We start from the raw sequence: 13,506 nt of genomic DNA, 5'->3' as shown, positions 1-13,506 counted from the left end.
CATAATATTGCATTTTTCTATTTCGTATTAAAACATTTTTTAATTGCCTAACTAGGTCTTTTTTATTTTAAAGTAATTGAGAACAAACAGACCTATTATTTATTTTCACTGTGACAAAATATTAAACAAATCGAACTCATTACTAATTTTTAAGTCATTCTTTTGTTAAAGTCTTGTGAATAAACTAAAATTAATTACCCATTTTGTATCTGACACTATATATAACAAAATCACCGTTTATTCTTATTTACAATATACGAAACATATCATTCTTTCTCTTACAAGATTAAAGTAAATTATATTATTTTTATGCAAAATAGAAAATGATAAAAAGTTATTTTCCCTTATCATGAGCATTGGTTTTTCTTGATTTTTAATTCGTTTTTCCTTTGCTAACTTGTCAATATCACTGTCATAGTTCGTATACAACACAATCAAAGGATACATTGTAAATTATGATCAGAAATTTGGCTTCTGTGATGGAATTTAGTAAAAATAACTACTCACACATGTACATGGTCCCAAACATACATAACATTTGGGCAGCGCGCCTATGTAGGTGAAGTTTTTCTTGGGGGTGGGGGAAGATGCATTATAAAACTCAACAAGATCATGTTTGAATTTATCTTTTAATTCTATGTCATTTTGCAAATCAATTATTTCCAACTGGTATTCAGTATTTACAATATTATAGTTAAATATGAAATGGAGTAGCAAAAATGTGAAAATACCACCAAATTTTTCCATATCTTGAAATCTAGATTCAGATTCCATATAAAGGTTCTTAAATACTTGGGAAATTCTTCAAGTGTTTGTGGTAGGGCAGTTTGAAAAATCGAAGTTAACTTTAGGGCTTCCTTTTATTGTTGGATGAAAGCAATTCGTTCTTCTCCCTTATATTGCTCTTAATCATTCTCATGACAAGTGGAATAATGTCGTTGTAGGTTGAATTTCTTTCGATTATTTAATACAAGCCACAAACCAAGCACGTGGACATTCCTTCATATTCTGTAAATAGGAATGACTTTTTCCACAAAGCTGAATTGTTCGAAGTTGCCTTTCGTGAGTTTCCTCTTCGGACATACATATTACTGCCGACCAGTTGTCAACTGCACTCTGAAGCATATAGGCTATGTTGGCTTCGCTCAACACACTTCACAGTATTTCCTCCTCAACCAATGACTCGACACTCCGAACTAGTGTTCAGGCCAGTTGATGAGGGCTGATTTAACGGATGAGTACTTCATGCTTAGTACAATGAATATGCGCACACAAGATATTTCAATTAGCATCTTAAGTCTCCAGGAGATTTGTCACGCTAATTAATACTTCATGAACAGATGTATAATAAATCAATAACAAACTAAAAGTCCCTTTGGTATCAGTAAGTTAGCTTAAAACTAAATTAAAATAATTCAGATACATCCAAAATCCCCTCCACCTATGTCACCTCTGTAAAATCAAAGAGAAGTCGTATGCTTTTCATAAATACATACTTGTGAGAGCTGGAACCGCAGAATGGCTTTCTGGTTCTTGATTGAGCTGCACATAGTCTTGATACAAATGCAGAAGCTCAGGAATTATCAACTCTTGACGTTTTTCTTCTAGTTTTACATTACAGTTCAAGAACTCCATCATGCTTTTATCCAATTGAGTATCCACACTTTCAACGTATAATACCTTGGCAATAAAGAAACAAGACACAATAAAAATACAGCATCTAAAAGGGAAATCTGTACTCATTTTACAAATTCACTTTATACATAGTTTGTACATAAAATTTCAACTGAGAAACTTCGTCAGATAATACAGTGTTGATGGAGTCAAGGCAAGTAATTTTAACAAAGTCTAAAAATATCACTCCTAATCATTAAAGGGTGCTAATATTTCAATGGATGGATACCTAGCTACTGTGGTGTAACTGAAAATGAGGAAGTTGATAACATTACGAAAGAGGCAACGCATTTGCAAGCAAGACCATTCTAAATGGTGTCTTTATTCAGTGACTCCCTTTTTGCAAATCTTTACAAGAATTGACTGTTGTCTGACAAAAGCAACATTTTACACGCCAAGGAAAAGAAACCAAATGACATAAAAACGAACAGAAACTTACCAAGGAATATTAAAATATTTTCAACAAGAGCCAAAACAGATAACATAGTTACAGTTGTATCTACACCAATTTGACCTTTCTGATAATCTCCTATATCTATGGTATAGTAATCATGAAGATCTCAAACATATTTTTCATACTGCACATCCATAAATTCTAAATGAAACAAATTAAACTCATCAATATCAGTAGCACAAGATTCAGCTCTATAATACAATATATTGACCACATCTCAACTGGGTGGCAGTCTATAATGAACACCGATCAAAGTGCCTCTCATTTATTAGACGAAACCTGAAGACTATAGCGGACTTTACAGTATGTTATCACTTCAGCATCCTTCTGTATACATTAAGAAAATTGATTGATTGATTGATCTGCTAGACAGCGTCACATTCGATGACAGAGTTTTCCATCAAATAGGCAAACCACTGTACGCTATACCATATTCTATGCTTACAAGACAATTTTTTGTGGGACAACAAATGCGATGTTGTGTACAGATATTGATATGAGTTTAATGATAAAAATGACTTGCTTTGACTTCTACTAGTATTTCACGAAGTTTGCTGGTAGATATTTGTACACCTTGTACACCAAGTGATTCAGTAAAAGCTTGCAAACATTGAACAGGAAATAAGGGATGTTCTGCTAAACACTTTGGGATGGGAACTTGGGATCTGCAAAGACTGATTAAGGCAGTACTGCTCAATCATACAGTAGGCCTATGTAGAGCGATTAACTATCTGTATGGTATGAAAGGGTCTGTCATTGACTGTGGACAACAGGTTAACAAACAAAACATGATAGATTCCTTACATGTAAATAATAAGTATAAATATTAAATTAAAACTAAATGTAAATATTAAGTGGAAATACTAAATGTAAATAAGTGTAAATAACAAAATATAAATACAGGTAATATGGAAAACAGTAAGTGATAGTGATAGACATGCTTAAGCCCACACTTAATCTGGCTTCACAGACCGCAAGTCTACTATCTCAAAATAAATGAATCGGTCAGTGGAATAAGGACCGAAGTCCAGAGAAGTAAATTTTTCAGGAGACGAAAAAAACATCACAACTCCTAAATCATTAGATGAACACTAACAAAAATTTGCACAGTTGTACGTCGTAATGCACCACTCTAACTGATAATGAACACTCATGTATGAATTTAATAGTATGGGTAATAAATAGGATGATAAGTGGCGGACTTCGGTCCTTATTACATTGTTTTACTACGCAAGTGTAAAAGTCAAGCACAATAATCTGAAATAGTGAATTTTATTTATTGAATGAGTTGTATTTTCAGAATACACACATCACTTGAGCTAACTATCTAGAAAAAAAGAAGGATATGACACCAATATGAATAATAATAATAATAATAATAATAATAATAATAATAATACTTATAATAAAGAAACTATTTCAGTGTAATGAGAAACTGCCTTCTGTCCTTAGCCACTGCCAACATTCTGAGTTCTGCTACCTTCCTCACCCTTAATACTCTGCAAGTACTGCTGTGCATTCTCTCATAGATATTTCAGGAGTTTAGATTCATAAATGGGGGGAGTGTTAGTAGGAGGAAAAAGAATAAATTGTATAAGACAGCAGAAGAGAAGATGATACTAAGGGATATGCTGCTGGAGCTAAATGACGTCTGTGAGCAGTATGGGATGAAGATAAATGCCAACAAGACGAAGACCATGGTCATATGAAGAAAAGTAAAGAAGGTAAACTTGCGAATTCTAAATGAGGCAGTAGAGCATGTGTCCATTTCAGATACTTGGAATGTACTGTAAGCAGAGACATGAGCTGCTCCCAAAAAGTCAAAAGGAGATTAGCAATGGCAAAGAAAGATTTTTATAGAAAAAGGAACATCTTCTGCGAACCCCTGGAGAAAGAACTAAGGAAGAGACTAGTGAAGTGCTTTGTGTGGAGTGTAGCACTGTATGGGGCAGAAACATGGACATTATGACGAAGTCAAGAGAAGCGACTAGAAGCATTTGGATATGGAAAAGGATGGAGCATGTGAAATGGATAGAGAGAATAAGAAACGAAGCTGTGTTGGAAATAATGAGTGAAGAAGGAATGATGCTGAAACTGATCAGAAAGAGAAAAAGTAATTGGCTGGTTCACTGGTTGAGAAGAAACTGCCTTCTGAAAGATGCTCTGGAAGGAATGGTGAACGGGAGAAGAGTTTGAGGCAGAAGAAGATATCAGATGATAGACGACATTAAGATATATGGGTCATATGAAGAGACAAAGAGGAAGGCAGAAAATAGGAAAGACTGGAGAATGCTGAGTTTGCAGTGAAAGACCTGCCCTTGGGCAGAACACAACGAATGAATGAGTGAATAGATATATCACGATCTTTGCACTTTTAACGGCCCGTGATACAGCTGTGGTCCTGTGGTACATTGAGGTTGGGAGTCACATTATTCTTAAGGAGATGGAAGTTGCTCATGACCATTCCGCTCATTACTTTACGACCTCTACCTGGTGTTTGTGCAAATGATGGTATGGGAAAATCTTGTATTTTGATACCTGAAACACTTCATCATTTTGAGATGTGCTTTTCTTGAAAAACTGTGTTAAATACCCATCAAAGTCTTTGAAAACAGTGTGTGTCATTTCAAAAACTTGGAAGTGATGTTTAACAAGTTCAATCCATTCACTGGGATATCCACTTTTCCACCTGCAGCGCCTCTATGAGACACTCTCCAAATCATTCTCGTAGCTCAGCCAATACAATAATGTCCGAAGTCCTGGACATCGGACCTTGTTCCATGGATTGAAATTTTTAAGCCGCTGTAATATAATAACGGGCATGGATATCGGTCATTTTAATAGTGCATAATGTGCGCCTTGCCTTTAAGAGTAAATTGCACTCAAAAAACAATTTTCGGCAAAACTTGGACTTCGGCCCTTATTCCACTGACCGCTTCAAATGTTCAGCAGAGCATCCCCTATTTCCTGTTTAAGTTTTGCATGTTTTACTGAATCATCCTGTATTTGCGTGTGATATACAAAATAAGTGCAACTACAATATACACATACAAACCTGAGGTCTGGGAGACTGCTTCTGGCCATTTTGCAGTACGAACAAAACTCTAGGATCAATTATTGATGTTGAGCTTAATGAAGTATTCTCTTGTGGCATTGTTCTCATGACACTATAACTTCTTAATGATATTTCAAAAGGAAACGTCATTTCTCCCAGTAACTTCTGGTGAACTTCTTGAAGAGATATGAAACCTAATTTGCCGACATTGTACCCAAAACTCATACGAGCAATTTGCCTTTCCAGTGGACTTGAAGAAAAAATACCAAATGCTTTATCCCAGCACATTTCTGAATCAGTCACATCAACAAAAGAGCTGTCTTTTACCCTTTCTAACAGAACTGACCAACCCATGGCCTCATAACTTGTCTCCAAGATCAATACACTATGAATCCACATAAGATTGGCCAAATTTGTATAGAAAACTAGAGTCTCGTCTCCTGCTACAAGAAGTTCCAAGTTAATTTCACTTAATTCACAAGTTTCTATCAAAACAGACTTCATAACAGAATTCTCTGCCAGTGCACTTATTTGCTGTCGATTCAGAACATTGTTTCTATCCATAAAATGTTCACTTTGTTCCTGGATTATGTGAAGGACATCACCTAGCAGAGATCTGACAGCAACTTCTGGATGTCGAACTGGTCCATGCCACTTCTGGAAAAGAATTTTTTTTTTCCTATAATATATCACATATGAAGGGTTCAGAGCCATAGTGGGCCAAGCACCATTTATTAAAAAGGGAGAAAGCAAGGGTTAAAGTTAAGTGAATACCATAGTTTAATGAAGATTGACATATCATTTAGTTTGAATGTGTATACTTTATATTATATTATATAGGTTTCAATTGAATTATGGTGATAACTTCATTTTAACCCTTGTATTCTACAGTTTTAGTAAATGGCGCTTGGCCCACTATGATTCTGAATCCTTCATATAATATAAATACAGACATAACAAATAAAATCAATAAGCACACACACACGCACGCACGCACACACACACACACACACATTCACACATGGCACAATAGAGAAAACAATGAAAGGTAAGACTGTGAAAGAAACTCAGATTAAGTTCTACAGCCATGTTTTATAATGGTTGTTGTAGTTATAATGCCTAAATATCTGGCGATGAAGCCATTAATTTTCTTGCACTTCAATACTTTTGAGGGATGATATCATGCATGAATAGAACTGTGCATCTATTGAGGCGGTTCAGATTCATTACTTCATTACTTCATTTGGACTGCACAGAATACAATTTGGTGTATTCTAAATTCCTATCCTGTGAAGGTGGGCTGCTAAGTGGTCGCAGCCTGTCCTTAGTCAGAACATTCCAATTGTATAAGAGTAAAAGCACAATAAATGCCATTTATATCTGCTATAGGCGGTTTCAGAAATGAAAATTTTGCACGCACGCACCCCCATGTGCACACACAAAGTCACAGAGACACACACACACATGGCACAATAGAGAAAACAATGAAAGGTAAGATTATGAAAGAAACTCAGATTAAGTTCTACAGACTGATGGTGATGTTTAATATGTTGATAACAGTTATTGTAGTTATAATATCTGATATAATTAATTTCCTCTTATATACCTGTAGGATGTTATGGAATGTTGTATATCAATATTCTTAACTTTAGTCGCTCTCTAACATTATTCACATGAGAAACAATAAAAGAATAAATACTTCTTTCTCAAAAGAAAGTTTAAGACACACATTTTCACGTGAGACACAACATAGATTCTTCTCTTCAACATGTCGTCAATAAATTATAGTTCTAACATCACGGAAAATATGGATTACATACGTTTTAATTCAATGGTTTTTACTGTTATCTATTTCGCTTTATATTTGACATTAACGCAATAAAAATTTGTTTATGACCGTAATAATATCGTGAAACGTGTTTAATTACAAGGAAACACCATTTCGCAAGGAATTATAAACGAAATATGAATTCTTGGAAATATGTAACTTCTTGAATACCATTAATATCAGTTTGTATTACGCCAATTATTATTGTACTAAATAATATATTATGAAGACTATTACCAACACATCATAGTATATGATATGTATTTGGATTATTTTTAGGACACATTGGAACGAAAATAAAAACACATTTCGTGTCATTTCAATATAATACTTACCACTGAATTATTCAGTATGATTTTTCCCCAGTTCTTCTCAAGTTCATTTCCGACATGTAAAACATTACTTGCAGGTGCATTAGGAATTTTTGGACAGCAATTGGAAACGATATTATATACCAGATTCAGTCTCAATTTCCTCGCTATTGGCTCCAAATATGCTGGAGAAACGTCACATTCAAACACAAGTCGACCCAGAAGAACCACTAAGCTGCTGTTAAACAAGTCAAAATAATCCTCCAGATTTGCTAATTCACAATGTGCTGAAAAAAAAATTCATATTTTATAAATAATTCAAGTACCAATCATATTAGGATTCTTATAACAGCACTAAACTGGATAGTAAGATCTATTCTTTAAAATAATTCAAATAGTCTGAATGATAATAGTCTGAATTAATGAGAAATGCTCTAAACATATCTAATTGTGTAAATGATCATTAGAAAGCTATTACAACAACGTTACAAAATAACTATTCTGTTAAAAACAACAGTTATTCAAACATTTTAATATCGGTACAGTAGCTTGTATTTTCCATTAATACCACGGATTAATTAGTTCTATCAAAACAAATTTTGCCAAACTTATCAATGAGCCAATGAATATTTGACAAAAACAAAATTCAAGAATCTGTCAGTTCTCCTTCAAAATTTATTGTATATTTTTTAAGGTTAGATAAATATCATCAAAATTCCTGAGTTTGTAATGTTTTTTTTTTTATTTTTGCATGTTTCTGCAATCTTTGTTATAAGAATTTTTATAACAGTGATGTCAGTAACATTTCCTGGTTCGTCACCACAAAAATTGGACAGTAACAATGAAGAGATTTCATTGTACTGCCACTGCAAAGCCACCTAGCCTACATTTGGTGCATCAACCACCTTTTATGGAAAATCTAACTTACCAGAAGATTACAGAAGATAATGGATGAATCATAACAAAAATAATGGGCTCAGAAACGTATTTGTCTATATCACATCTACAGAAAAATATAAATAAAAACGTAAACTTTTCATATTTCGGAAGTAAAAATGTTTTACCCACCAACACAATTTAAAAATGGTAATTATTTAAAAATAAAATCTTCACTCACGCTGCAAGCTTTAAAATCATCACCCAACTGTCACTGACAACTCAGACACATCTACTAAGATGGACATAATGGTAATGACTAGTTCAGGAAATCCACTGGCTTAGCTTTGTTGTGCAGGGAATTTTAGTATGACAGGCTTTCCTTCTAATACACACTGTTAGAATAATTGTTTTCCTCTGTTTTTCTTCTGCTGCGGTACAGGAGAGTGCACGATTTTAGTCTTCTTACTGATACTTGGCACAGACAACTCATGGGTACATTCAGTGTCCCTAATATTATCGATTATTATTTCTTCAATATCTTCAGGTTAATTTATAGTCAGACATGTCCTAATTCAAAATCTGCATAATTTTGTCATTATCAGTAGCTGGGATCTTTTTTTTTTCTTATCCATATTCGATATCATACAATAAAATGAACGTTATGTACTAAATGTACGCATGAATGTATAGAACATAAGTGTTAGTTCTAAAAATATTTTAATAATATTAACAATGCGTAAAATTTACTCACCATATTTTTATTCTAGTAATACTAACCATGTGAAAGATTTACTCTCCGTATTTCTTAACAATCCCTTTGAATTACAGATCAAATCACAAATTGAACTACCAACAATAGCATTCGAAAACAAACTAAACACTAATAGCATAAGGTGAAGAATGGTAATGCAGAATTCCTGCATGGAAATATCATACTTTGGTACATCATAGTAACTAATAGCATAGATATCCATTAACAGTGCTACATTGTATTTACGAAGAGTATGCGTAAAATTTACGTAGGTTAGTATTCCAGGGTTAAATATCCGATTTTTTTAAAACTAGCCGAGAAAGGAGTGCTGAGGGTGTTTTCATATGCATAAATTTTACATTTCAAATGGAGCTTAGAATGACATCTTTGAGGATGCCTAGATGTACTGTACAATATGACTTTTTATTTCGTTATAGCTCAATATGAAGGCATATGATAAAGGATTTCCCATCCAAAACAATATTCGAAAAAGGAACATCTCTCAGTTACAATATAATTACATTTTTGTGAGTTTTGCCAGAAACAGTAATTTTACTCTCGAATCTGTATGATTTCAGTGTATTAAATTTTGTGTAAACAGCGTGTATCTTGTATCCTTTGATGTTATGCCAGCGTATAGAAGGAAATCAAGTTTGAAGTTCATTTTGAGAAATAGTTTATCGTAATAAGAGGATTCCAAGTAAAGTTTCTGTTTGAAAATAAGAAGTATGCAATACCTGTCAATCTTCTATTTTTACCATGAGACTAATTATTCTCTACCTTACAGATCATTCACAGGACACTTAACTAGTACAACTGTAATGAAGAGTAATGCCAACTATTTTTTGTATTTTCATACTCCTTCTTTTGATATATAGTTCCCTCTTTCTTTACAACCCTTTTAAACTATACTGAAGGTGGTGTTCATTCATTCATTCATACATAGTGTTCTGCCCAAAGGCAGGTCTTTCACTGCATACCCAGCTTTCTCCAATCTTTCTTAATTTCTGCCTTCCTATTAGTCTCTGCATATCTTAATGTCGTCTATCATCTGATATCTTCTTCTGCCACAAACTTTTTTTCCATTCACCACTCCTTCCAGTGCATCCTTCAGTAGGCAGTTTCTTCTCAGCCAGTGACTCAACCAATTTTTTTCTCTTTCTGATCACTTTCAGCATTATTCTTTCTTCATCCACTCTTTCCAACATAGCTTGATTTCTTATTCTGTCTGTCCACTTCACATGTTCCATTCTTCTCCATATCCACATTTCAAATGTTTCTAGTTATTTCTTTCATTTCGTCGTAATGTCCATGTTTCTGCCCCATACAATGCCACACTCCACATAATGCACTTCACTAGTCTCTTCTTTTCTTCTTTTTCCAGAGGTCTGCAGAAGATTCTTCTTTTTTTTTTATTAAAGTCTTCCTTTGCCATTGCTATCCTCCTTTTGACTTCGTGGCAGCAGCTCATATTACTACTTATAGTACACCCCAAGTATTTGAAGTTGTCCACTTATTCCACTGCTCCATTTTGAATTCGGAAGTTTACCTTCTTTAGTATTCTTTCAACAACCAGTGTTTTCGTTTTTTTTTTTTTGCATTTATTTTCATCCCATACTGCTCACAGATGTCATTTAGCTCCAGTAGCATATCCGTTAGTATCATCTCCTCATCTGATAACACCACCATATTATCAGCAAATCTTATGCACATTATTCTTCTTCCTCCTACTATCACCTCTCACATGTTCTGAAAACAATCCTCCACGTAGATATTGAACAGGATAGGTGATGAAGGGCATCCTTGTCGTATTCTTCTCCTTATTCAACTTCTCTTTGACAATTCTTCTCCTATCCTGACTTTGACTCATTGTTTCATATAAAGGCTACTAAATAACCTCCTCTCTTTCTAATTCACACCAATTTTCTTTACGATCCCAATAAGTTTATTCCAATTCAATTCATTACATCAAAAGCCTTTTTCACAAATATTACATACACTCCTTTTTTTTTTTTTCTAGGTGTCCTTCACCGATTGTTGCAGCAGTCCAATTGGATCTCTCGTACCTTTTCCCTTCCTAAAGCCAAAATGCTCTTCTTCCAACTCTCCTTTCATCTTAGAATATAAAAGTCAATTCAGTACTCGCAGAAGAATCTTCGCACATGCAATATCAGGCTGAGAGTCCTGAACCCATTACATTTCTTGGCATTATTTTTCTTCGGTATTGGCAGCAATACTGTCTCCATGTAATCTTCAGGCTATTCACCTTTCTCATATATTTCGTTGCATAATGATAGAATATTCTTTTTGTCTTCATCCAAGCATTCAACTAATCCAATGGGGATTCTACTAACTCCTGTTGCTTTCCCATTCTTCATTTCCCTAAGTGCCAGGTCAACTTCTTCTCTTAGAATAGAAGATCCAAGATGGTGGTGTGAAAGAAAATAAATAATGGTAGAGTGAAAATGGCCAAAAAAAAAGTTTATGTGCTGTAAGAAAACCTGCCTTATACTCGCTCTCTTCAACACAAATGTTGCAAAATCCGCAAGGATCGAATCCAAGTTCATTTAGTTAGCCAAATGGCTAGGTTTTCTATGACATATTCGACTTCAAAACCATGTACAAACGAAATGTGTGGTAAATGAAGATTGTATTGAGATATATATTTACATGGAATAGTCCCGTTTCACCTACCAATACTCCACCAATTTTTCAATTAATGAATCATAGTTGTCGTCACTGCTTCCATTACCATTATTCTTAAAGGGAAACGCTGCAATTAGTACTGAGAGTTACATACTCATGCTACAGAAAAGGAACGAAAGGACGAGTGAAAAAAAAAATAAAATAAAATAAAATAAATAAAAACGAAATAAAAAAGGCAAGTATCAGAAGACCTGAGCTGATTTGAGTTACTTGTTATTCTATCCAAATGTGTATCATAAAAACAAATTATTACGAAGTCCCAAATTTGTTTACTGTAACAAAATACACTGACTTAAAACTACTCAAAATTTGTTGAAATAACTCAATGTTTGAACAGCACAATGATGTTATAAGGCTTCAACAAAATTTAATAATGAAATGCAAATCATACCTGTATCAGCAGGAAAGTTCTGCTGAAGTAAAGATGTAACCAGCTTCAAATATATGTATACTTGTTGAAGATAGTTTATACGATCTTCACTGATCTTTCCATCAGCTGGTTGGTCTACAATATAAAATTATTAAAATGTTTCTTAAATATATTATTTATAAGAATAAATACTTATGCTTTTCTAAATATCCTGTTTCAACAAACCTTATTGCATTAAATGGGACAAGAGAAATATTTCTTATATGAAAGGAATAGAATAAATTTAAAACAAAGGAGGCTAACTGAACATGATAACAATAAACAATAATAAATAAGTTTTTCTCAGAATACTGATCTTCACTCTTCTCCCTGCTATCTCCTCTCACAAGTACATGCACATCTATTGTTAGAAATTGAAGTTTTATTTGCCCAACACAAGTGCAAAGATATGATATGATATTTTATATATATATATATATATATATACATACATACATACATACATACATACATACATACATACATACATACATACAGGGTGTTTAAAAAATACGGGCATAATTTCAGGTATGTATTTCCCACATGTAGGCAATCAAAATAGTTCATTACAACATGTGTCCGGAAATGCTTCATTTCCGAGTTATGGCATTCACAATAATGAACTATTTTGATTGTCTACATGTGGGGAAATACATATCTGAAATCATGCCCCGTATTTTTTAAATACCCTGTATATATATAAATTACAGTAAATAAAAAAGTCAGTACCTTTGCATATTTCTAGTAGTCTTCTGAAAGCAATATGTGATTTTAAAGCATGTCCATCTTTTGAAGTTGCAGCTCTGTTCAGTGATGTATTTGGTGTTCTTCTCTCATCTGCATTAATCAAAGATGCTTGAAATTCTACTGAAACTTCATGAAAATTATTCCAGAAAATAATAAAATCCTTCATACAGCGAAGAGAGACAGGGAGATATTCTGAACAAATCAGGTCAAATAAGGAAATATTAGAAGGAAAAATGCTTCTGGATGAATGAGATTTGTTTGCCTCTTTCAGAAGTTTGATAATATTCACTGTGAATTGAATGTAGCCTGGGAAATTACTTCTTGTCCGATTTCTTGAGGCACCTGTTTCATAAGAGCTCACACCTGTCTGCAGAATACCACAACGTTTACATGCCACATCTAAGAGGCTTGCAGAATGCTCATATGTTGCTCCAATTGTTAATGCCAAATCCAGTGCGGTCATGGCAGTATTATTGTCAACACCTTGCAGCATGTTCGTTTCATGGGGGAAGTCTAATGAGAGAATAAAAGCGAAGACATTCAGATAAAAATCTATCTTCTACAGCAATGTGCAATTTATATCTATAGCTATAGTAATAATTATAGTACATAAATTCTGACAATTTTACATATAATAAAATCATAACATGCTAAGTATTACAGTGCACATGGTAGGAAGATAATAGGACAAG

General features: G+C 33.7%; 1 protein-coding gene across 3 annotated transcripts in view; it reads right to left on the bottom strand.

Annotated features, from left to right (window-relative positions):
- Sptz (zinc finger FYVE-type containing 26 spastizin) overlaps positions 1-13,506 on the bottom strand; it is a 129,602-nt gene that overhangs the window by 52,100 nt on the left and 63,996 nt on the right. For all 3 annotated transcript variants that reach the window (XM_069815805.1, XM_069815807.1, XM_069815806.1), the window contains exons 14-18: positions 12,797-13,327; positions 12,050-12,163; positions 7,347-7,609; positions 5,184-5,840; positions 1,497-1,680 (exon numbers count right to left, since the gene is read on the bottom strand). In XM_069815805.1, the coding sequence (XP_069671906.1) occupies positions 1,497-1,680; positions 5,184-5,840; positions 7,347-7,609; positions 12,050-12,163; positions 12,797-13,327 (1,749 nt within the window). The remainder of the gene's footprint in view (positions 1-1,496; positions 1,681-5,183; positions 5,841-7,346; positions 7,610-12,049; positions 12,164-12,796; positions 13,328-13,506) is intronic.

Source organism: Periplaneta americana, chromosome 17 (assembly GCF_040183065.1).
Source record: "Periplaneta americana isolate PAMFEO1 chromosome 17, P.americana_PAMFEO1_priV1, whole genome shotgun sequence".
NCBI classification, from domain to species: Eukaryota; Metazoa; Arthropoda; class Insecta; order Blattodea; family Blattidae; genus Periplaneta; species Periplaneta americana.
This window is presented reverse-complemented; position numbering and strand designations above follow the sequence as displayed.